At 62.6% G+C, this 24,280-nt stretch overlaps 2 protein-coding genes across 4 annotated transcripts in view; one reads left to right on the top strand and one right to left on the bottom strand.

Moving 5' to 3' along the window:
• Window positions 1-25: 25 nt before the first annotated feature.
• Window positions 26-11,960, bottom strand: TRAPPC12 (trafficking protein particle complex subunit 12). 2 transcript variants are annotated; one of them, XM_045578838.1, is made up of 13 exons: window positions 11,770-11,960; window positions 8,444-9,591; window positions 8,203-8,319; window positions 7,353-7,466; window positions 6,842-6,980; window positions 5,725-5,837; window positions 4,886-4,958; window positions 4,171-4,244; window positions 2,042-2,140; window positions 1,561-1,661; window positions 1,028-1,115; window positions 279-566; window positions 26-226 (listed from the first exon to the last, which is right to left on the bottom strand). In XM_045578838.1, the coding sequence occupies exons 1-12, from the start codon at window positions 11,954-11,956 to the stop codon at window positions 324-326; spliced, it is 2,496 nt and encodes an 831-aa protein (XP_045434794.1). In that variant the 5' UTR covers window positions 11,957-11,960; the 3' UTR covers window positions 26-226; window positions 279-323. The 2 variants fall into 2 exon arrangements, with proteins under 2 accessions (XP_045434794.1, XP_036286185.2); XM_036430292.2 differs by having other exon boundaries at window positions 26-566.
• Window positions 11,961-13,087: 1,127 nt separating this feature from the next.
• Window positions 13,088-24,280, top strand: part of EIPR1 (EARP complex and GARP complex interacting protein 1) — a 38,008-nt gene continuing 26,815 nt past the window's right edge. Inside the window, exons 1-3 of one of the 2 annotated variants that reach the window (XM_036430290.2) lie at window positions 13,088-13,255; window positions 15,494-15,577; window positions 21,636-21,768. In XM_036430290.2, coding sequence (XP_036286183.1) covers window positions 13,214-13,255; window positions 15,494-15,577; window positions 21,636-21,768 — 259 coding nt within the window. In that variant the 5' untranslated portion in view covers window positions 13,088-13,213. Of the gene's footprint in view, window positions 13,256-15,493; window positions 15,578-19,260; window positions 19,498-21,635; window positions 21,769-24,280 lie in introns of those variants that run through there. The other variant, XM_045578837.1, reaches the window with a different exon arrangement.

The raw sequence follows: 24,280 nt of genomic DNA, 5'->3' as shown, positions 1-24,280 counted from the left end.
TTACAAACGCTGACGCCCAGGTGCTGGGAACGGTTTATATTACTCTTCCTGCTTTCCCCTGAGGACATTCAGAACTAACACCGAGCGGCCCAGCTTCCAGGAGAAAGAAGCTCGAGGACCCGAGTGTCCTGCAGACTCTGCACCGCCCACAACACGCTCACCGAGGAGCCCACGGCGGTGCAGGGCTGCCGCTGAACGACTGCCCAACACCTGGCCTCGGCCGGGACGGGGGCGCGCTCGGCCCCAGTCCACAGGCCTCACGGGCCTGCCGACCCCGCCCAGGGCAGCTCCCGGCGTAGTGCCCGGGAGCCGGGCGGCGCGGGCTAGGCCAGCTTGAGGCACTGCGTGTTGAAGCTGTCGCCCTCGCGGCCGGCCACCGCCTCGAGCAGCGCCTGCTTCTTCTGCGGGCTGCGGGAGGACTCCAGCTCGTACATGGTGGTCAGGTTGAAGAGCACGCTCTCGTGCAGGCAGTGCCCGGGCTCCCGCTGCACCAGGGCCTCCAGCTGCCGCAGCGAGTCCTTGAGCCGGCCCAGGTACAGCAGGCACACGGCCGCGTTGTTGTTGGCCTGGAGGACGAGGGGTCAGGACCGCGCTATGCCCGGGCCCCCCACCCCCTCGGAGGATGGACGGGGTCAGGGCCGCGCTGTGCCCGGGCCCCCCACCCCCTCGGAGGACGGGGGGGTCAGGGACGCGCTGTGCCTGGGCCCCCCACCCCCTCGGAGGACGGGGCGTCAGGGCTGGGGCTGTGCCCGGGCCCCACCCCCTCGGAGGACGGGGCGTCAGGGCTGGGGCTGTGCCCGGGCCCCCACCCCCTCGGAGGACGGGGGGGTCAGGGCCGCGCTGTGCCCGGGCCCCCCACCCCCTCGGAGGACGGGGCGTCAGGGCTGGGGCTGTGCCCGGGCCCCACCCCCTCGGAGGACGGGGCGTCAGGGCTGGGGCTGTGCCCGGGCCCCACCCCCATGGTCACCGCCCGGGCCAGAGGGCGGGACGGGGCCACAGGTGTGACACATCTGCCGAAGCGCCTTACCACTGCATTTGTGGGGTCAATCCTTAAGGTCTCCGTGAAGAACTTGTGGGCTTCGGCGAAGTTATTCTGACCGAGGTGGAGGAACGCTCTGGGACAAGCGACAGGGAAGCCTCAGCCTCCAGGGCAGAGGCTCCTGCGATGTTCGCCCTCACTGGGCCCCGAGCGCCGGGGACGGTGCCCTCAGCGGGCGTGAGTGCCGCTGGCTGGCCCGCAGCTCGCACTCCGGACTGGAGTTAAGGGGCCGGGAGCACAGCCTCTCCCTCCCTCCTCGCCGGGCGGTCATTACCTTCACCTCCTCCTCCTCCACTCCAAGGCCCCCTTTGTGACTTTCTAAATAATCTTTTTCATAAAAAAACGGAGGGGGGGGGGGCCCCTAAGGTTATTGATCCAGACTCGGCACTGCGCCTACACTTCCTGCCACAAACGGCCTGGGACAGCGGCCAGGAATTCGCGATCCCAGAGGGCTGTGCGCCCGGAGCTGCGGACACTCGGTGGGACACCTTGGCAGGACATGTTCGGCGTGAGCTCGCTACCTGTTCATCAGCACCATCGTCTTGCCCTGCGGCCCGTCCAGCCTCTGCGTCACCCTCTCCACGTCCTGGAAGTACTTCTCGGCCGTCTTAATGTCTCCGATCTGCTCAGACAGTCACAGCTCAGGCGCCCGCTCACCTGGGGTCACGTCACAGAGACGATGGTGCCAAGCAGGGCTCTGACCACCGGCCTGGCGTCACTTCCTGTTCAGACTGCCAGACGTGTGGGTGCAGCGCGCGGGCCCGTTAGACGCGGCGTGCAGCCTGTGCTTTCCGAGAACCCCGCATGGCAGCGCCGCCACACAGCGGAGTGAAACGGAGACTCACAGGCTGGCGCCAGGCAGCAGCCCGGTGTGACCAGGAAATGACAGCCACTCCCGCCCGCTGGCCCCGCCAGTTCTGTCCCCGAGCTGACCCTCGCTTCTCCCCGGCGGCCCAGTCCCGGTGGTCAGTGAGCCGGCCCCCGCCTTCCCACAGCGCCCACCTGGAGGAAGATGCGGCCGATGCCGCTGAGCAGCTGCGGCTCCTGCTCGGGGTGGAACTGGACGACAGAGCGGTAGGCATCCACAGCCAGCACGTAGTCCTGCGGGAGAGCGGCTGTCAGGCGCAGACCCCGTGTGAGGACACAGGGACACGCGTGGCAGGAGCCTACTCAGGGCGCGCCCGCCTTGCCCGCCTGCAGGGCAGAGGACTCCTGCAGCCTCTGGAACCTCAGGAGAGACAGTGACACTGAGAGTGAGGTGAGCCCTGGCTGGTGAGCTCAGTGGTTAGAGCGTTGGCCTGAGCACGGAAAGCTCTCAGGTTAGATTTCCCGTCAGGGCATGCACCATCCAGGTCGGGAGGCAACCAATTACTGTGCCCCTGGCACACTGATGTCTCCCTCCCCCTCTTTCTTCCCTCCCTCCCTCCACACAATGGAAAAATACTTTCAGACGAGGATTAACAAACAACAAAGTGAGAGGTGAGCGCTGGCCGGGTGGCTCAGTAGGTGCACCAAAAGGCTGTGGGTCGCATCCCTGGGAGGCAACCGAACGATTTTCCTCTCACATTGATGTTTCTCCCTCTCAAATCAATAAACGTATCCTCAGGGAAGGGCAAAAATGATAATAAAATAAAAATAAGATACAATGCAGTGAGAGCAGGCCTGTCCCGGCTCTGGGACACGTGTGGCTGTGCCGAGGGCATTATGCAGACATGAAAACATTCCTCATCGTTAAAAAGTTCATCAGTATTTACTCCCCTGTAATAGAAACGTTATTCAAAATAATTAAACGGCTGATTAAATAACCCACTGTTAGCCCAGACACGTAATTTAATTAATGTGACACCAGAGCAAGACCACAGGCCTGCGGTGCTGGGCGCGGCCACTAGGTGGAAACAGCACAAGCTTGAGTGGCCTTCACTGCAACCATTTTCTTTTTAAACTCAAATGAAAGAGTAATCTAAAATTTCAAGTTCAATGCATTCACCGTAAAAGCATTTTTGAAACAGTAACGTGTTCTGTGCAGACATCCTCTACATGCTACCTACATGCAGGCAGAAGACATGCTTGGTGCCTAGAGGTATGACAATACAACAAAGAAAAGCATGTCCATCCCATAATTTTCTGTTTGTGTCTTAAAAATGCAGAAAAGCCGCGAGTTTTGGACCAGCTGACCTCCCTCCGGAGGGGTTGGCCACACGAGTGCGGGGTCTGCCTGTGAGGGCCGCAGGGCTGGCTGAGGGGCAGTGGGGGGAGGGGCCTGTGAGGGAGGAGGGGCAGGGCCACAGCCTCGGGGAGCAGCTGGTCACCGCAGAGGCTGGGGACTCGGGGCACATCTCCCTGCTGCCCACACGGGCCCCAGGGAAGGTGCGGCTGAGGGGAGGGGACAGGGACAGGACGGAGGACGTGAGCCCGAAGGGGAATGAATCGCTGTGAGCAATAGCGCTCCTCACCCTCACCCCCTCCCGTCCTCACCACCGTGCTGGGCTGGGAGGCAGGGCGGGAGGGCTGTGCAGGGCACTCTGCACCAGGGCCTACACTAAGGGCACAGAAGGTGGCGCTGGCACCGGGACCGCCGTGCTGGCTCCTCCAGCAGGTCCGGCCACACCTCTGTGACGAGTGATGAGCGGCTGCGGCTCTGAACTTACCCCTGCTCCAGCCCTCCCCACGCCCACACGAGGGTCCATGGCCCATGGCACGGCCGCCCGCAGGAGGAGCCCACGGTCACGCTCCTCCACCCCGTGACCTGCCTGCCATTGCAGCCCAGAGTGACCCTCGGGGCCGGGGGAGCCCCCATCTCTCATCGGGGAGCAGGTGTGGGCCGAGGCTGCTGCCTGTGGCTGGCTGCTTCCTGCAGCAGCTCCCTCAGCGGCAGCGGCCGGAGAGGTCACCCTGGGGCAGGCGTGAGGCCCCAGGACAGGCGTGTGAGCTGCAGGGCTGCTCGGGGAGGGGGGGGGGGAGGCACTGGAGGAGACAAAGGCCCCCATCCCCGCCCCGAGTCCTGTCCTGGGGAGCAGGGCCGCGGGGACCGAGTGGGGGCACAGTGTGACCCCGTTTAACAATTACACGGAATTTGACGGAGGCCGCAGCCTGTGGCCCCGAGCTGTTCCGCCGAGCCCAGCCCCACGCACCTTCATGAGGAGCAGGCAGTTGGCCATGGAGCAGGTCACCCGGCCCAGGCGGCACCGCCATAGCTGCAGGGAGGCTGCAAGAGAGGGCGCTGAGCGAACCGGGGCCGCGGTGGAGTCCGCGCTCTGGGGGGCCGGCCACACAGCCACCGAGGGCAGGGCTCCGCCTCGGAGGACAGACCACAGGCCAGGGCAGCGTCAGCACCCCGAGATTCCTCCTCAGAAAGGGGGGGGGGGGAGGCCTGCTGCCATGGCCTGTGCAAGGCGCCCCATGGGGTCAGCACCGGGCTCTGCCTTCCCCAGGGCCCAGGCCTGTTTGCTGACCTTCCGAGGGAGACAGGGCACCCTCCTCCACCTCCTGTGGCAGGGGGAGGGGTGCTCTGCAAGGTCACACGGCCGCCAAGGTGCGGCCCCTGAAGCCGACTCCCCACAGGGCGTCTGCACAGCGGCAGGCTGTCCCCCTTCCCCCAGGCATCTTCAAACCTCCACAGCCCCCCTCCCTCCCCACACCCCTCTCCCACCGCCCCCTCCTCCAGCCGCCTTGGCCAAGGGCCGGCCCTTCCTCCCATCTCCTGTCGGAGGCCCAGGCCGAAGGTCCCTAGGGGCTGCCTGGGTGGAGGGAGGGCTGGTCGGGGACAGGAAAGGGGACGGGACCACAGACCCAGGGGCTGCGCCGGGCGCCCGGGAGGGAGCTGTGCAGGAGGGAGGCCGCACGGACCTTGCCTGTTCTCGGGCGAGATGCTGCTCATGCTGCCGTCCTCGGCCAGGCCTTGCTCCAGGTGGGCCAGGATCTGCAGATTCAGGAGAACCGAGCCCCGCAGGTGGGCCTGGGGCCTCACACCTGCCGGTGCGCACTTTCCCCTGAGGCCGGGTCTCGGCCTTTCGCCCCCACCAACCGCCCGCCGCCCAGCACCCCACCCGCCGCCCAGCACCCTGCTCTCTGCCTAGCACCCAGCACCCGGCTCACCGCCCAGCACCCGCTCTCTGCCCAGCACCCGGGTGGCCACCTGAGTGCGGAAGGCTCGGAAAGTAACCGCCCCAGCTCCACCACCACGCGGGTGTCTCCCCTGCAGTGGGCCTGCCCGCCCACGCTGAGCCCGTCCGGGATTGGCCTGCTGCCGGCCCGGAAGTGAGGGTTACATCATCAACGCCCCCACCTGTGGCTGTGGGGCTGCACCCTCCGGAACCCCACCCCAGCTCCCAGCGGTGGGCCTGAGGCGGCGGGGAGGCAGGCCGCCTGGGGACGGAGCACTGCCCAGGTCTGCCTCATCGCCTCCCAACCAGGCGATTCGGGGGATGCGGGAGGCCCTGGGCCCGGCTGTCCGGAGTCAGGGCAGGGACGGTCAGGGCGATGTGCAGGGCTCCGGGGCCTGTGGACCACAGTCCGTAAGCTGCCCAGGGCCTGCTTGGCGGCAGCAGGGACTGCAGCTCCCGTCTGCCCCTGCCGCCATGATGTCTGAGAGAAGACAGCACAGGTCCCCGCAGGCTGGGCCTGCCTTGCTGAGGCGGCAGGCGGAGCGGGCACCGGGAGGACGGGAGCCCTGGCCGCAGACCTACCTGGCTGCAGACGGCCTTCACCCGGTGCAGCCGGTCCAGGGCCTCCTGCGGGTTCCCCAGGTACTGCTGCAGCTCGGCGTGCAGGACGCGCATGGAGAAGGGGACCATGGAGCCTGCGCCAAGGCCAGAGCGTCAGTCATGGCGTGAGAGCACACCCCCTGCCCGCACACGCATGCTAGCTGTGCAGACCTGCCCCCGGCGGGGACCGCAGGACCGCCTGACACCGTCAAGTTCTCCATGGTGCCCGCTGCAGAGTGCACGTGGGCGAAGCATGTGTAAGCATGTTCTAGCATGTAAGCATGCTCCAGCCATCACGAGCCAGCACAGTACCCTGTGGGCTCAGCGAGGTCCAGGGACCTGCAGGGAGGGTCTGCCAGCAGGTGAGGGTGTAGGGGACCAGAGCCGAGCAGGGGCTGAGCCAGCGTGCGTCAGGACCAGGCCCTGAAGATGCCCTCAGTCAGTCTATGGTGTGTGTGCACACGTGTGCACATGCGTGTGTCTTTGGAGCCAGAGCTGTGCCTCAGAGCTGTCCCAGCAGGAGGCATGGCAGCATCAGGGCCGCCAGACCCAGGGCCCCGGCACCCAGCTCCTCAGAGGAAAACAATTCAATCTTTCTAGAAAGTGGGGACATGATGTTAATACTCTTTCGGAATTCAACCTTAACAGGTGTTTTTTAAAAGAAGAAATGTAACGTTCTTTAAGAAATATTCACGTGCCCCCCGCCCCGGACAGCTCAAAGCCACATGGGTCAGGAGGCCAGACACCGCGGGTCAGTGAGCTGGCCCTGCAGACCGTGAATGTCAGGACGGCCTTTCACTCGACAAAACACCCCCAACGCCCCCCACCCGCCCTCATTTCCCGCCGCGCTGCCTCACGCCGCCCCAGGTTTCCCAATCCCTTAACGAGCAGAGGCCGAGAGAAGGCACAGAACGGTGAGTGCGTCCCTCCTGGGCAACAACGCAGAGCACTGCTCGCTCGGAGCGAGGCCAGGGAGCCAGGGAGCCCGCGTCCGCACAGGGGCGCCCGGAGCTGCTGGGAGCCGTCAGGTGGGCGGTGCGCACAGGTGAGGCTGAGCCCGGGCGGGGACCGGGGAGCCGGGAGCGGCGGCGCGCCTTACCCCTGCGGCCGGGGTACAGCTGCGGGTAGTACTCGTAGTAGAGGTCGGGCTGGTCCAGGCTGCCGAAGGGCTCGAACTCCCGCTCCGCGCTCTGGAACAGGCCCAGCTTCACCAGCAGCGCCAGCCGCACGAACCACAGCTGCAGCGGCGGAGCACAGGCTGGGGTCAGGGGCGGCCTGCCGACCCCTCCCCGCACCCCCTAAACGCTCAGTGACCTGTGCCCACGCGGGGAGCTCCAGGAGGCAGGAACCCAGCCAAGTCCGGTTCAGGGTACGCTGCCTCCTCCTTCCGCTCGACGCCATGAAGGACCTCCCACCGCGCCCCCAGAGGCCCGTCCCAGTCACACCAGCTCTGCATCCCCATCCCAGAAGCTCTGCTGTGCCGGGAGAGCAGCCCTGAGGACCCGCCCCTCCCTGTGGCCACACCCAGACCCCTGAGCCGCTCCCCCCGCCGCTCCCATGCCCCCCACCCCCCCCTTACAACAAACAGAGCAGCCCAGAGCCCGCCGTACCTGCAGCGAGTCTGCCGTGTGGCTGGTGGGCAGCCCGCTCTTGCCGTAGCCTTGGCCGTGGGCTGTGAGGAGGCGCCCGCACAGGTCCACTGCCGCCCTCCAGTTTCTGCTGCTCTGAAAGGCACAGCAAGACGGCCCTCGAGCACCGGCCACATGCTGGACGCAGGCCATGGCCAGGGAGCCCGCCCGGCAGAGGCCACCGGGAGAACCTGTGGAAAGCTGGCCACAGGCCCCCCCCCCTCCCCGTCCACCTGCCCTCCTTCCTCCAGGACAACCATCTGTGCACTCTTCCTGCTTAACCTTCCAGGCAGAAATCAACGCCCTGTGGAGCTGTGTTGGCTGCATGTGGGTGTATCTGTGAGGTCTGCATGTGGTTGTGAGCGCTGTATGTTTACATCTATTACTAACATGAACTACACTGCTGCGACACATCACAGGCCAGTCTGTCAACACAACACACTTCCCTGCCATTTCCTGCTGAGATGTGAACCCTGGACACCGTGCAGAACAAGCCTTCTATACTGAGTGAAGACAGGACACTTAAAAAAATAAAGTTATTTCTCTCCAACATTATACTCGATGAAGCTTATTTAACCCAAGTATACTGTGCTTCAAGCACTCTGCTCATTTAAAATAATGGCTTTTAAACTATTGTAATTGGACTGAAAATTGAAAGCGTGTTGATAGGATGCTCTCTGCTACCCAGGACTGGTGTCTACTCTAACGAAGTTCTATGTCTGTGCAGGGCTCTGGTGATATATGCCAGGCAGCGAGCTCCCAGGAGAACACTGTGGAGGCAGACAGACACAGACACACACACACGACGGACCACCCAGCGCCCGCTCCTCACAATGAGCTGCTTCAGGCCGACGAAGGACTGCTCCACGGCACTGGCGTCCGCCACCTGCCTGCGCGCCGCCGCCTTCTCGCCCACGAAGCGCAGCAGCAGGTCCTTGATGGCGTCGCCCTGGAGGATGTGTGAGGTCAGGGCAGGGCGGCTGCGGCCACTAACTCAGCCGCCCACCAGCACCCGAATGACCCGCTGCCTGGGGGAGGATCGCCGAGCGTTTCCTCTGCCGGAGCCGCCTCACCTGGAGGTTGTCGAACTTGAGGCCCGGCATGGTGAGGTTCTCCTTGTCCACGAACACGGCGCTGTACTGCTGCGTGGCCACCGACACCAGGATGTCCCGGGTCGCCGGGCTGGGCAGCCAGGCGTCGCTCCGGCGGTCCATCTCGCTCACGCTCAGGGCGGTGGCGAAGGGGTCCTCGCTCCCGGCGAACACGGCCTGGATCTGGGAGAAGGGCTGGGGGGACTGCGGGATCTCCAGCGGAGCCGCGGGGACAGCCGGCTCGGCGCGCTCCGTCCTCGGGGAGGCGAGTGGCGACAGTGGCCCGGGGACCCCCGTGCCGGCGTGGGGGTTACTGACGGAGATGAACGTGGAGGTGGTGAAGGAGTCAAAGAAGTCCGAGGCCAGGGAGCTGGTGCTGGCGGTTTCCCCGAAGAAGGTGCTCAGGCTGGGGCTGGGCTGCACCGCGGGCGGGGGTGTCCGGGGGGCCGGCTGGCTGGGGCCGCTGAAGCTGGGCGACTTCACCATCTGGGACTCGAAGCCGTCCTGCAGGAAGGGGCTGGGCTGGGTGGCCATGGCCGGGGCCTGGCTGAAGATGGTGCACACGGGCACCGGCTCGTCCTTGGGAGGGGGCGAGCCCTGGGGCCGGGGTCCCGGCTCCCCGGCGTCTGCATGCTCACAGGCGGGCAAGCCTTTCCCTTCTGGCTCCACGACTCCCTGCAAGCTCGCCCCGGTGCCAGGAGTCCCTTCCGAGCCGTCCTGAGGCGCTGTGTCTCCGTCACTCTCACCGTCAGGACTGGGAGTGTCCTCGGCGCCGGTGCCTGGGACACGGTCCTGGCTGAGGGCATGGCTGCCTCCCGCAGGCTCCCGGACGTCCTGCGCCCCGCCCAGGTCGCCAGTGTCGTCTTCGCTGTTGTTCGGAGAATCCGAAATGAGGACGCTCTCCATCATGTGCTCGCTGAGCTTGTCTGCGAAGTTATTGGAATCATCCGAGACGGTCTCGTTCTCCTCGGACCCGAACTCGTCGCCCCCGAGATCGATGGTTTCCTCCTGGAAGAGCAGCCCGGGTTCCTGCTGGGGGGCCTCCGGGGCGGTGCTTTCTGCTCCCCCCTCGGCCAGCCGGGGCTCCGCCGTCAGGCCCTGCTCAGCGCGCGGAGCGTCCTCCATGGTCCCTGAAACAAAGGCAGATACACCAACCTCAGCAGCTTTCCTCCCAGTCACTGTTAAGCTCATGTCATCCTTTTTCTTTCTTCTTTTTAAATACATTTTATTGATGTCAGAGAGGAGGGGAGAGGAAGAGAGAGTAATTGACCGCTCCTACATGCCCTACACTGGGGATCAAGTCCACAACCTGGGCCTGTGCCCTGACCGGGAATCGAACCCTGACCTCCTGGGTCATAGGTCAATGCTCAGCCACTGAGCCATGCTGGCCCGGCTACTTTAAGCCCATGGAAAGCACAACAGCCAGAGCAACCCCTACTGCCCTAGGTGTCTATCTCACATCGATGTTTCTCTCGTTCTTTCCCTCTCTCTTCCACTCCCTGTAAAAACGCAAAAAATAAAAGTGTGTGTGTTGGGCCACACAATATACTTCTTCATCTTCGCCAGGTAGTGTCACATCGCTTTCCTGGGTGGTGTGCCAATCGCACGGAGTAGCAGAGGATAGGTTTTCCTGTTCAACCCATTCACCTCCCCTCGGCATCTCAGACTTCCAACTCAGTTCAACACCCTGGAGTCAGTAACAGCACATCCTTCTCACCCCAGCGTCCCTGCTGAGACGATACAGCCCCAAAACAAGCAGTAGTGAAATATCTGAACCCGGAAGATAGGCTGTCCTTCAGTGGCCACAGAAGGGCGGAATCTGTGGTCCAGGGTTTCTATCTGGACTGGGTGCGGTGGACACCTCTGTCCAGGCTGCTGCCGCCATCACCGACGTTACCGGGACCGAAGGCTCTCCCACACCCTCCCTTCACCTCCAGGCGCTGGGCCGGGCGGCAGGTCTCCGCCTGCGCCTGTGCTCAAGCGGCAAAGTGGGAGCGAGACGGGTTATCGGACCTGGGAGGCCGGAGCAGATCCGGCTCCCCCTGCCTGCTCCCGGTCCCCCCCTGCCTGCTCCCCGGTTCTCCCCCTGCCTGCTCCCCGGTTCTCCCCCTGCCTGCTCCCCGGTCCCCCTCTGCCTGCTCCCCGGTCCCCCCCTGCCTGCTCCCCGGTCCTCCCCCTGCCTGCTCCCCGGTCCCCCTCTGCCTGCTCCCCGGTCCCCCCCTGCCTGCTCCCCGGTCCCCCCCTGCCTGCTCCCCGGTCCCCCTCTGCCTGCTCCCCGGTCCCCCCTCTGCCTGCTCCCCGGTTCTCCCCCTGCCTGCTCCCCGGTTCTCCCCCTGCCTGCTCCCCAGTCCCCCCCTGCCTGCTCCCCGGTCCTCCCCCTGCCTGCTCCCCGGTCCCCCTCTGCCTGCTCCCCGGTCCCCCCCTGCCTGCACCCCGGTTCTCCCCCTGCCTGCTCCCCGGTCTCCCTCCGCCTGCTCCCCGGTCCCCCTCCGCCTGCTCCCCGGTCCCCCTCCGCCCCGGACCCCCTCTGCCTGCTCCCCGGTCCCCCCCCTGCCTGCTCCCCGGTCCCCCCCTGCCCGCTCCCCGGTTCTCCCCCTGCCTGCTCCCCGGTCTTCCCTCCCCCCCGCCTGCTCCCCGGTCCCCCTCTGCCTGCTCCCCGGTCCCCCCCTGCCTGCTCCCCGGTCCCCCCCTGCCTGCTCCCCGGTTCCCCTCCGCCTGCTCCCCGGTCCCCCTCCGCCTGCTCCCCGGACCCCCTCCGCCTGCTCCCCGGTCCCCCCTGCCTGCTCCCGGGTTCTCCCCCTGCCTGCTCCCCGGTCCCCCTCTGCCTGCTCCCCGGTCCCCCTCCGCCTGCTCCCCAGTCCCCCTCCGCCTGCTCCCCGGTTCTCCCCCGCCTGCTCCCCGCTCCCCGGTCCCCCCCTGCCTGCTCCTCGGTCCCCCTCTGCCTGCTCCCCGGTTCTCCCCCGCCTGCTCCCCGCTCCCCGGTCCCCCCCTGCCTGCTCCCCGGTCCCCCCCTGCCTGCTCCCCGGTTCTCCCCCTGCCTGCTCCCCGGTCCCTCTCTGCCTGCTCCCCGGTCCCCCCCTGCCTGCTCCCCGGTCCCCCTCTGCCTGCTCCCCGGTCCCTCTCTGCCTGCTCCCCGGTCCCCCTCTGCCTGATCCCAGGACCCCATTCCTACTCGCCCACCCTTCGCCTGTGCCGACGCCTCCCGCCACGACGCGCCAAAGTCCGCGAGGCAGACCGGCCTGCGGAGCCCGCGGAGGACCGGGGAGCTCGGGACCGCCCGACCCGTCGCTGCAGCCCGGGGTCCTCACCTGCCGCCCGCCGGTCGGGGCAGGGTCCAGGGGCCGGGCCGGGCCGGGCCAGGGCCGTTGGTGAGGAGGCGGAGGAAGGAGGGGGCGTGGCCACTGCGGCGCCTGCGCACGCCTGCGTGCCGCTCCTGCGCGCATGCCCAGTGCAACCTCCTCCCCGCCCTCCCAAAGGTCGCTGCCGGAAGCGCATTGAGCTTCCGGTTCATGCAACCGGGGGCGGGGCCCGGAGATGTGAACGAGGCGGGGCAATGGGGCGGGGCCTGAGCCTGGATGCGATCCCGGGCTGAGGAGTGGGCGGGGCCTGGCCCGGGGGTGTGACCCGGGCGGGGAGTGGGCGGGGCGAGCAGCCCAGAGTTGGGGTCTGCAGCGGAGGTTATCCTAAACCTGGACTGCTGCAACAGGCAAACCTGCAGCCCGGGCGCAGCTGGAAGGTACAGTTAGGCTTTTTTCATTGGGGCCAAAGCACCCTAGGAGCTATGAACGAAAGGAGCCACATGCTAACCTGACAAGCTAAGGGGAGGCCTGCGTGGCAGTCTTGCAAACTCAGAGACCTAAAGGAACCACAAAAGATGGTTTGAAAATTAAATATTTAAACTACAAACAGGTTATAGTGGGTAGTCAAGTCCTAGGCCGATATTTTTTCCCTGACAAAGATCAACTTAGATCTTCTTTATTGAGCCCATTTGCCTTTTTGCCTCTAAGAAAGCATATCTGTGAGATGTTTGGCACCCAGATTCCTTCATTCACCAGTAAATATCCATCTTGCCTTAACTTCACCAGGCACGTCATTCGTTAGGTGCTGAAATACAGCCGAGCCAAACACCAAACCAGACCCCGCCGTTTCTTCTTTTTCTTCCTTTAGGCCCCCCACCCATCTTAGCTGCCTGGCACATCCTAGCTGCCCCACGAATCGAATCCTAGCGCCCCATCTTCGGTAAATAGAAGCATGAATGGAAGTTTGATTCTTTAGTGTTAAGGTTGGAGCCAAGGAGTTCATGGCAGTGGATGGAAAGCATTCGTCCTCCCGTGAGAAAGAACTAATGACAACAAAGGACAGTGCCACTGCCCCAGGTGCTCGATTCTGGCATGATGGAGCCTGGGCTTCCCGCAGGAGACTCTCTGGCGGCCCCTAGTGGCGAGGTGGGGGTAGCACTGTGCAGGCGAGGCCCCGCCCCCAGATGACGCCCCTCCCACAAACCCGCCTCGCGGGGCCTGCGGAGAGGCAGAGAGCCCGGATGGGTTCCGATGCGCATGCGCATCAGCCGCGTACTGCCGCCATTGGCCGCCGGCGATGACGCGACAGGACAACACAGGAAGTGAGCCTACGGGGGCCGCGGCGGCCAGAAAGCGTCCCGTTTCGGCGCGGGCGGCCCGGCGCGGAACCTGTTCGCGCGGCGCAGGGGGCGCGCCGGCTCTGGGACCCGCTGAGGCGCGGGGAGGCGGCAGCATGGAGGACGACGCTCCGGTCATCTACGGGCTGGAGTTCCAGGTGCGTCCCCCGGCCCCGGGTCCGGTTTGCGGAGCGCGGCCGGCGCGGTCCCGCCTCCCTGTCTGCCCGGGCCGGGAGGCTGCGGGGCGGAGGAGCTGGCCGTCCGGGGGCCGGCGGGAAGCGCGCCCGCCCGCCGCCTCCCTCCTCCTCCCCGGCGGCCCGGGGCGCCGGCTCCGGGGCGGGAGCTCCGGCTTCTCCGGTCGCTCAGGGCTGACAGTGACGCCTCCCGAGCCTGGAAGAGTGCTCGCTGCCCCGCACCGGCTCCGAGTGCGGCTGACAGCCTGCGGACCGGCGCACTGGTCAGAGCCCGGAGCAGCTGGGCACAGCCTGGGACCCGAACACAGGCTGCTCTCCCACTGGCGTCCCCCCAAAGGGTTCCCATCATCCCGTGTCTCCCCACTCCCCCCCAAAGGGATCCCATCCTCCTGTGTGTCCCCCCAAAGGCATCCCATCCTCCTGTGTCCCCCCAAAGGGATCTCATCCTCCTGTGTCCCCCCAAAGGGATCCCATCCTCCTGTGTCCCCCCAAAGGGATCTCATCCTCCTGTGTCCCCCCAAAGGGATCCCATCCTCCTGTGTCCCCCCAAAGGGATTCCATCCTCCTGTGTTTGCCTGGTTCATGGTAGACAAAAAAACCATTGGGCCACACAAGCTGGGCTGTATGTATTTGTTAATCCTCACCCGGGGATATTTTTTTTCATTCACTTTTAGAGAGAGTGGAAGGGAGGATGGGATGGGGTAGAGAGAGGAACCTCGTAGTGAGGGAGTTCCTTGTACTCAGTTCAGACTCCGGTTCCGGTTTTGGTGCCTCCTGCGACGGAGAAGACCTGATGGCACATTCCCATGGTTCTAACCTGCTGCGCTCTTGGCTCAGCATCTCCATCGCCTCTCTGGTCTGGTTCACTAGTGGTGATGGCAGGTGAGAAGGCAGCTCTGTGGCCAAGAGGCCATGGCTTTCCTTTGGAAAGCTGGGCGAGACACATCCTCTATAATAGAAGCCTAACACGCTAAGTGTCTGGTCGACTGGTTAGCCTTCAACCAATCAAAGCATAATATGCTAATGAGGTGCTGAGGCTGCTCACCTGCTTGCTATGACGCGCGCTGACCACCAGGGGGCAGATGCTCTGACTGGTATGTTAGCTTGCTGCTGGGGTCCAGCAGATTGGGACTGAGCAAGACCAGCCGGACTCGCCCTGGAGCCCTCCTGCGGTCCCTCCCCAACTGGCTAACCTCCCACATCCCTCCCAGGCCCTGATAGTGCACCGGTGGAGTCCCTCAGCCTGGCCTGCGCCCTCTCACAATCTGGGACACCTGAGGGGATGTTGAAGAGCCAGTTTTGGCCTGATCGCAGAAGGACTGGTCGCTATGACACTCACTGACCACCAGGGGGCGGATGCTCAATGCAGGAGTTTCCCCCTGGTGGTCAGTGCGCTCTCACAGGGCCAGTGCGGTGCAGCCAGAAGCCGGGCCCATGGCTGGAGGGCAGCAAGAGTGGCGGATCCTCTCCCGCCTCTGCAGAGGCCTCGGTTTACCACGCCTGCTCTGCCTTGCGGGAGCCACTGTCTGCCATTCTGCTGAAGAAAAATGAGTTCAACCCATCTATTGCCGGGGTCCTTTTTCCCAGCCTTACAAAGTGTTCAGCATTCGGGAGAAAGGGCTGTGTGTCTGTGGAGGAGAGAGAGTTTTGAAAGGCATTGGGGGTCAGAGGAGCTTCAGCTGAGGGAGCTATTATAGAAGGCTCTCCTTGTCTCAGGACCACGTGCTTTTATTAAACACGATTTGTCCCAAGGCGAGGTGGAGACATACACGCCAAAGGGTACGTATCGAAGGATAGAACACAAACATTGTCAGATTGGGGGACAGCCTGCAGCTGTTCAGGTGTTTGGCCAACAGGAGGCAGTAAAGTGCCCTGAGCTGCCTGGCAGCTAACAGTCCTATTCAGGTTTGGGGGAAGTGCCTGTTAGCCGTTCCAACAGGCAAATCCATGTGACTCCACCCTGTTGACTCCCCACGCTTCACCAACCGTTCGGTAAAACTCCTGCAACGATGACATGCTGGGATTGGTTCTGGGCAGTCTATCACTGTTGACAATCATGGCTTTATTGAAACACACTTTGCTGAATGTTTGTACCCACCTACAGTCGCTTCCACGTACACATCCGGGGCGGGAGGCGGGGGCCGCGTGTCTGTGACCAGTGGAGTCCAGGGCGGTAAAGGTGTGCACTTCCTTCTCCCGCAGGCACGGGCGCTGACCCCGCAGACGGCGGAGACAGATGCCATCCGGTTTCTGGTCGGGACGCAGTCTCTGAAGTACGACAATCAGGTAACTGTTTCAGTCTCTGAAGTACGACAATCAGGTAACTGTTTCAGTCTCTGAAGTACGACAATCAGGTAACTGTTTCGGTCTCTGAAGTACAACAATCAGGTAACTGTTTCTGACAAGCGCCTCCCTTGTCATGGCTAACCCTAGTCTTACTTTGGGACCGTTTTGCTCTTGACTTTTCAAGCAACGTTTGAGGAAATGAATGCCACACGAACAGAAGAACACTTCCACTGGGATTTCACCACCCAGCTGTAGGCACTGGTTGTGTTCGGTAACTTAAGGTATCCGTGGGCCCTGCCCGGTCCTTCCTGTGGCCGCGTGGGACTTACTGTGTAGGTGACTGGGAGGCAGCGGGGGTCAGTGGTCAGCATCAGCCATCAGCCCTTCTGGCCAGTGACGCCCTCTCACTGCTCAGAGCACGCTCTCCACTGTGCCCGGAGGAGGCCACAGGCCAGTTGGCCCCAGGGGCACGCAGGAGGGCCCGTTGGCTGCACGGCCACTTTGAAGAAAACATGCTGGATACTCGGGAGGTCAGGGGTCAGTTCCTGGCCTGGCACTGACTGTGACCTTGAGCAGTGGACTAACCTTGCTGGACTTCATCTCCTCAACGCACACAGGTGAGGCTGTGGGTGGTCGGCACCTCGCAGGGCCAGGAGGAGAGGATGAGCGCTGTCCTTGACGGGGAAAGGCCACGCACACGGCCCGTGTCTGACCGCAGGGCCTTGCCCCGCTCTCACGGCCACACGGGGACGGCTCTCAGCCTCACTGCAGGGTCAGACGTACTGGCTGTTGGGAACCTCTCCCACACCCTCCAGCAGGCGGCAGGACCACTGCCCCTGTCCCGGTCCCTCCGGCGTCCTCACTGAGCTCTAACTCAGTCTGTGGCTCCGGCTTCGGGTCCGTTTCCAGCCAGGGTGGCGTGATGGACGGTCTCACGACTTCCTTCCCCCCTGCCGCTGTACGGGTGTTTGCACACAGGTTCCCAGGACGGGTCTTGAGTGTCCCATGCTGCTCTGGGAAGGTGCTCGGTATTGCTGGGTCGGGCATGCGTGGTTCGCTCGGCAAGCGCTTACGAGGGTGCTCACAGGCCTCGGTCCCCTCGCTGTGGGCGTGCCGGCCCACGGAACACAGCTGGTGCGTCCTGCTCAGGGCGCTCTCAGTGCGAGCACGGTAGGGCGTGTGGACGCTGAGTGGCCGTGGTGACAGGCGGGTGCATGGTGGCGTGGACCCAGGTGCTGCGCCCTCCTATCTGGTGGCGTTGGAGCTGCACCACGGGGAAGGTGGTGTTCCGCCGAGCCTCAGGCTGGGATGCCACGTGTCCACTTGCCGGGGGCCTGTGTCCTCCGTGCTGGGTGGGCTCCTTCCCGGGACGGAGCCTGGCCGGGAGCAGGGAGGGGCCCACACACACCTGCTCTGCTCCCCTGCGCTGCTGGAAACAGCCCTCCCACCTCGCACAACATGGCATCCCTCTCAAGGAGACATGTGTGTTTCCCCATGTGAAACATGGGCTCCTACCACACACGACTCTCTCACATGACACATCCAGTGCACACACAACACACGTGGCCCATGCTTCCTCCCACAAGCAGCATGCATGTTTCTCTTGTGGATGGCCTGTGTTGTTCTCATATGTGAGTCTTCCTCTCCCATGTGACGTGTGTTTCCTGCCACACGAGATGTGTGTGTGCAGGGGCTCCCGCAGGCGCCGCTGAGGCCTGTGCTGGCTGTAACGGCCCCGCAGCCGGAAGAGGAGACGCGTGGTGAGCACAGCCCTCGCAGCCCTGCTTCTCTCTGCAGAGGAGCTGTGTGTGCTTGTGTTCCTGTGCTTCCCAGCCACGTCACATGTGATTGTCCAGTGTGTGATGACAGAGACTGTCGCCAGGCCTGTCTCATGCACCCTCCCCTGGGCTGTGTCCTCTGTGAGGGCTGGAGCTGCACTGCTCCTGGGTGGCCACCGGAGCCTCTGTGTCCTCCAGCAGCTGGAGCGGGCACAGCTAGGTGCTGGTGGAGGGGCATGGCCGGGTGCTAATGGGGGGCTGCACAGCCGGGTGCTGGTGGGGGGGCACGGCCGGGTGCTGGCCCGGGGGCCCTGTTGGCAGGCCAGAAGGTAAACATAGGCTCCCAGGACACAGCTGAGAGCTGAAAGTAGCTGCAGGAGCCTCTGATCCTGGGGTCAAGTTCAAGGTTGGGGCCGGTTCAGGCCATTCCCACACCTGCTACCTCAGGGGACAGAACTGGTGGTGTTGACCCCATTTCCAATCAGATGAGGACGTTGGCCCTGGGCAGTCACGTGGTTTTCCGAGGTGACCCAGCGCGGATGAGGCAGGCCTGTGGCTAAGACCTTCCCCCCCAGCTTGCACTTATGAAGCACGTGCCCTGAGCGGGTGTGTCCTGAACACTCGCTGTGCTGTCTGTGCAGCCCCACAGACGGAGGTGCGGGAGCTCCCGTCCCGTCAGACAGCTGGCCCAGGCCCAGGCTCGCCGCGCCAGGTGGTGACAGCTCAGGTCCGGCTGTGCTGCGGGAGCTGTGACAATGGATCTCAGCTCCTCTGCTTGCTCTGATGCCCGCCGCCCCCCCCCCCCGTGCTGGGCTGAAGCCCCCGGCTGTGCCTCAGGCCTCAGCTCCTCCCGCAGCCATCAGGCTGGGCTGCAGGTCCCGGAGATGAGGAGCTGTCACAGGAAGCGCTTTGTCTGTGCCCTTGGTTTGCACAGGGCTCCCTGATGGCAGGAGGAGCCCCTCTGAGTCTGTCTGGGTTCTCCGCCGTGAGGAGGGGGTGAGGTGGTTGTGGGGGCAGCTTGGCAGAGGCCAGGTCCAGGGGTTTCCGGGGGGAGGGGTTGGCCTCTGCCCTGTACTTCCCCACGGGTCTCACTGCACAATGCAAACCCCTTTCCTGCGCGGTGGGGGACGAGTGCCCAGCTGGCCAGGAGGAGGCAGGGATGGCCCTCTGGGGAGGACAGCACAGCTGGCTCCCACCCAGCGCTCTCCGGTAATTTTTCTCTCTAATGTGTGAGCTCCAGGGTCCTGTGTTTGCATTTTGATTAAGGACAGCTTTGTCACACGGTGCCCCTCTGCCGGCAGGTTCTGTCCTTGGCCACCCTTGTTGGGAATCAGATTCCGGGGCCCCTGGCCGGGCTAACTGACCCTCCATTTCTCTCCTCTTCCCCTGACCTCCCCTGCCCCTCCCCCCACCCCATTAATGAGACAGGAATGTATGCCCTGTGTCCTGGAAGCATCTCGAGGAGGCTGTTTTGGGTGAGGCTGGACCAGGGCTCAGCGTGCAGCTGAGATGCCGTGGCGCCCATGCCTGTGTTTTTCTGGAGGCCTGCTGAGTTAGGGCCCTCACATTTCTCTCCGTCCCTCATGCTCAGTGGCCAGGACGCACAGCCCGAGACGTGTCGGGTTGGCCCGGATGGACTGCACTGCTTCTGTCCGAGAACCCCCCTGTGGGCGCTGAGGTTGGAGGGGTCTTTTCCTGGCTGCTGAGCACATCCTGGATCATGGACGGATGTGGGCGTGCGGGCCTCGTTTGCTCACGCAGAGTATGGTCCGGACGGGTGGATGGTAGCCGTGCTGTGGCATGACCAGGGGTTTGGTCACATGTAACTGTCACTCACCATTAAAGGCTCTCTGAAGGATCGGGCATGTGTCCCAGGGATCTTAGAGCTCAGGCCCCACATTTCCAAGTGCTGGAGCCCAGATGGTGGCTCGCCCAACGACACTCCACCAGGAAGAGGCGGAGTCAGAGCCTGTGGCGCGGAGCAGACCGCCTGCTGTGGGCGGAGTGAAGGGCTGGCGCTGGCCGCTTGCCGTCTGCCTGTTACGTCTTCTTCTTAAGGAAAGGCCCGGCCAGCAGGGAGCTGTTTTGTTATGGACGACAAGGCAGGGGCGCATTAATGACGAGGCCAAGGCTGGGGGGGAGGTAAGGGGGTACCTGTTGTGGGGGTGAGCCCAGCCTTCCAGCCAGGGCCGTTCCTCTGACCCTGGGGAGGGCTGTGCTCCGGGGCAGGAAGTGTCTGGCTCAGAGGTGGTCCTTACCTTTTCCCAAGGGAAGTTTTGCTTTCTCATATTCAGCCCAGTCGGGTCTACAGCTTAGCCGAGCCTCCCTGTCCCAGATATTGCGGGGGATTCTGAGTTTTCATTACCACAATCGACGCCGCAGCAAACATTCTCTGATAGAAATCTTTGTGCGGGCCCACTATTATTTTCTTGGTACAAATGCCTAATCTATACTACTATATATAAAAGCCTTAATGACCAGTAGCTATGATGCTCACTGATCTCCAGGGGGCAGATGCTCAACACACAGGCAGAGAAACATGGAACAGATTGATGAATCTCAGAGGGAAGGGCGGGCAGGTTGGGGGGAAGAAGATAAGATTAACCAGAGATCTTATATGCACACTAGAGGCTTGGTGCCATGCACCAGTGGGGTCCCTCGGCCTGGCCTTGGGGATCAGGCTGAAACCAGCTCAGTGCACAAATCCGGATGTCGGACAGCTAAGTTTCTGCCTGATCCCCACAGGCCAGGCTGCGGGATTGCACCTGTGCACAAATCTGTGCACCGGGCCTCTAGTCATTATTAAAATTAACTGGGGACAAGTGCACAGATTCGTGCACATTGAAAGGAAATTAATTAGAAGGTGACCAGCAGGGCGGGACTGGGCGAGACAGGCCAGACATGCCTTGAGCCAGCCTCCTGCAGTCCCTTCCCGGCGCCTTCCTTCGGCAGGTGGACTCCCTCAGCCTGGCCTGCAAGGATCGGCCGAAATTGGCTCTCTGACATCCCCCGAGGGGTCCCGGAGTGCGAGAGGGCCCTCTGCAAAGTTGCTGTCGTACATACAGGGTGTGGAATGCAAACTCAGGTGTGCAGTAACCAGATTCAGGGCCGACAGTGCCCCAGCAACAACATAACCCACGGCCGAAGGTGGAATCACATGGCCCCGCGAGGAATCGGGCTCCCTCCTCTCTGGTTTCGGGGTGCGTCACTCAAGAACTGCCGCTGCCAAGTCACTGCAGTTCTGCAGCTCCTGCATTGAGCATCTGCCCCCTGGTGGTCAGTGTGCGCCATAGCAACTGGTCACATGGTCAGACACTTAACATATTAGCTTTTTATATATGTAGATGTTATAGGACACATGTGTCAAACACAAGGCCCGCGGGCCAAATCCGTCCCGCCAGGCCTTGCAATGTGGCCCGCACCGCGCTGTCATCACTGCACTCCACTGCGTTTCCATCACAATGACAGTTTATGACTGTTCAGTAAACCATTCGGCCCATGATTTAGGCTGGATTTTAGATTTTGGCCCCTTCTCTGATTGAGTTCGACACCCCTATTATAGGACCAAAGAGTTGACAGCTGTTGGAATCGTTTTTTTATTTTTTTATTTTTAATTTTTAATATATTTTATTGATTTTTTTACAGAGAGTAAGAGAGAGGGATAGAGTTAGAAACATCGATGAGAGAGAATCATTGGATCAGCTGCCTCTTGCACACTCCCTACTGGGGATGTGCTCGCAACCAAGGTACATGCCCTTGACCCATCGAACCTGGGACCTTTCAGTCTGCAGGCTGACACTCTATCCACTGAGCCAAACCGGTTTCAGCTGTTGGACTCAGTTTTAAAAAGAAGTTTAAGGTGTGCTGGTGTACAGTCCCATCTCAGTCCTTCTCTCTTCACCCCTGGGGGGAGAGGGGGCGCTGATGTGCCACGCCCACCGAGAGTGGGCAGAGCTGGTCAGTCCCAGGCCCGCCCCTCCCCTCCCCTCCCACAGCCGTCCAGCAGGTCCCAGAGGCTCTGGGCCGATTTGTACTCCCCTGGATGACTGCCCGGCTCAGAGCTTGGGTGGGTGTGTCGTCTCTCTAGGACCCGTGTAATGTGATTGCCACCTTAGCAACACGGGACGTCATGCCTGACTCTGAGAAGAGAGTCGTAAGCTGGCCGTGCGGACTGTGCACTGTCAGCTAACCGGAGTCCCACTGCAGACGTCCGTTGCCCTCGCCTGAGTCACTGCTCTGCCACGGACTTCCTGACCTGCTTGCTCTCTTTGTGTCTGTAGATCCACATCATAGACTTTGACGATGAAAACAACATCATAAACAAGAATGTCCTCCTCCACCAAGTGGGTGAAATCTGGCACATCAGTGCCAGCCCCGCAGACAAGGGCGTGCTGGCCACCTGCTACAGTAAGAGTGAGTACAGCCTCTCCCATCCTGAGGGCGCCCTCGGGGGGCTGCTGTGGGTTGGTGCGTGATTCGTAGGGTCTGGCCAGTGAAGGCGCTGTGTCCACAGAGGTGGTGCTCCTCTGGGCCCCTGGTGCCAGGCCTGGAGCCTCGTTGTTTCTGGATCTGATCCCTCAGGGCGGGGAGGGGCCGCCGGGGTCCTGGGATACAGGACAGCATCCCTGCTGCCTGTGTGTGTGATAGCGGCCAGGACACGCCTGTCAGGACCTGTAACCTCTCCTCGCACACGCACTGGGGGTTCGTGTCCGGGGACCTTTCACCGGGTGCCCGCCCAAGCGTCTGACACGCCTCCCCAATCCTCCTTTCCCCGTCATCGCCAGCTGCTTCTTCCCGTGACGCGGGCCGAGGAAAGCCTCTGGGTTGCGCGGAGTTCCTAACGTGCTTTCTTCACGTGTCCATGAGCCAGGACGCGTGTCAGCGTCCGTGACCCTAGACAGTGTCACGCTCTGCCTCACCTTCCCGTGGGCTGGAACACGCGTGGAGGTGTCTCCCTGTTGGTGTGTGGCTCCAGGTGCGGCTTCTAGAACCTCAGGCTGCCCTCTGCCTTCAGAGTCCTGAGTGCGCCGCCTCCCTGTCCCCACGATCTGTTAGGTCTGCATGGCGCTCTGACTCCCGCGTCCAGGTCCTTCTCACGGCCTCGGTGGCGCCATGGATAAAAGCGTCCTCTGTAATACAGAGCTGATGTGCTAATTGGGCCCAACAGCACAAAGACCGTCCTGACGACTTTCACATGCACAGATTCCGTGCATCGGGCCTCTAGGGTTTCAGATGGCCTTTAATGGACTGCGTTTAAAACTGTGGCTTTACCACCTTCGTTTCCTTTTTCTTTCTGATTTTCATTTTAATGACCCTTTGATATAGGAATTAGTCTGTCTGGTTTACAGATGAGGTAGCAGAGGCTCAGAGAGGCTAAGTTACTTGCCTGGGGCCACACAGCTTCTCAGGGGCAAAGCAGAGATACATATCTGTGCCCGATGCTTCCTGCCTTCCTGGCCATGAACCTGGAGCAGACCACCTCGAGTTTTGGTGTCATATTAGCATTTCCACTTTTTCGGAATTAGAAATGGTTCACACCATTGCTTCTGTCTGGTGTGTGTGTGTGTGTCTGTTACGTGTGAGCATCTGTTGTATTTACCTGTCACGGGTTGTTTGTGTGTCTGTCATGTGTATCTGTTGCATGTGTTTTGTATGTGCTTGTCTTATCTGTGTCACGCGTGTCTGCCATATGTATGCTGTGTGCACACCTGTCTGCAGTGTGTGCCGTGTGTCTATCATGTGTGCCTGTTACATGTGTGTTAAGTGTTTGTGGTGTCTATGTGGTGTGGATGCACATGTGGTGGCTGGCTGTACCCATGGCGTCTCTTAGGCAGCAGGGGGCGCTAGCGTCCTCTCTCTGGCTCTCACTCTGGTCCTTCCCCCGCCCTCCCTCCGCCGGTTGGCTGTGTCCTTGGCTGATCCGTTAGCCAAGCTTGCTTGCTCTTCCCTGGCATTTCTCTAAGTATTGTCACGGACTCCAAGACCTTGCTAGAAAGCACGTGGCAGAATAAGGCGCACTGCTGTCCTCTCGCTGACCTGACACGGGCATGGGCATGCCCTAACGCACACCCAGGCCCAGGGACCCGCTCAGCCCCCGGTCCCCATGGGGCGGCAGCACGCTGGACCCAGGCGGAGGGTGAGCTGCGGCTGCCTGGCGATTCGCTCCGCTCCCCGGGGCTCGGATCGGTCGATGGCTGTTGTGAGCACATGCTGATGAGAGGAGCCATTACCCTCGGGCCTTGTGCGGGCAGCGAAGCCGGGCCCAGGGTGACGTGTGGGCCTCCGCCCTGAGGGGTGAGCAGAGAGGATGGCCACGCTGCCGTCACCAGGAAGCTGTGGGGGTGCTCTGAGCCCACTAGCTCAGGGCCACCTTCCGCTCTCAGATTGCAGGTCACCCGGGGGAGGCTCGGACCCGGATCCTGAGACGCCCGGGGCTCTCAAAGCAGGGCTCAGAGCTCAGCAGTTCTCACAGGCCTCTCCGGCGCCAGGAGAGAGAAGTGGGGATGAGTGATTGACATTCCTTGGGCGAACGGAGGCATGAGCGGCCGGGGGAGAGCTGAGTCCACGGAGACTGCCCGGCCTGCAGACGGCAGAAGGGACCCCCGGCGCGGCGCAGCACAGCCGCCGTCCGAGGCACACGCTGCGTCTGCGAAGCCCCTCCGTGTGCTCTGCGCATCAGAGGGGGGCAGGTGCTCAGCTGGGGAGAGGGGTTTTCTTACGAGCGGCTGCCAGGAAGCTAGTTTCACCTTGAAAGGGAGAAGCTGGGAAATGATGGCGAGAGAACCTCCAGGGTCCTCAGGAGGCACGCCACACCCTCGCCTGGCCCTCCCGGCCCTCCCACACCAAGTCAGTGTGTTTTAGAATAAAAATGGTTTGTGTCCACTTTAGCACTTAAATATGTGTGGGCTCTCGTTTTTCTGGGACT

This window comes from Pipistrellus kuhlii, unplaced genomic scaffold (assembly GCF_014108245.1).
Source record: "Pipistrellus kuhlii isolate mPipKuh1 unplaced genomic scaffold, mPipKuh1.p scaffold_m20_p_106, whole genome shotgun sequence".
Lineage (NCBI taxonomy): Eukaryota > Metazoa > Chordata > Mammalia > Chiroptera > Vespertilionidae > Pipistrellus > Pipistrellus kuhlii.
The sequence above is the reverse complement of the archived record's forward strand: the minus strand, read 5'-3'. Positions and strand labels throughout refer to the sequence as shown.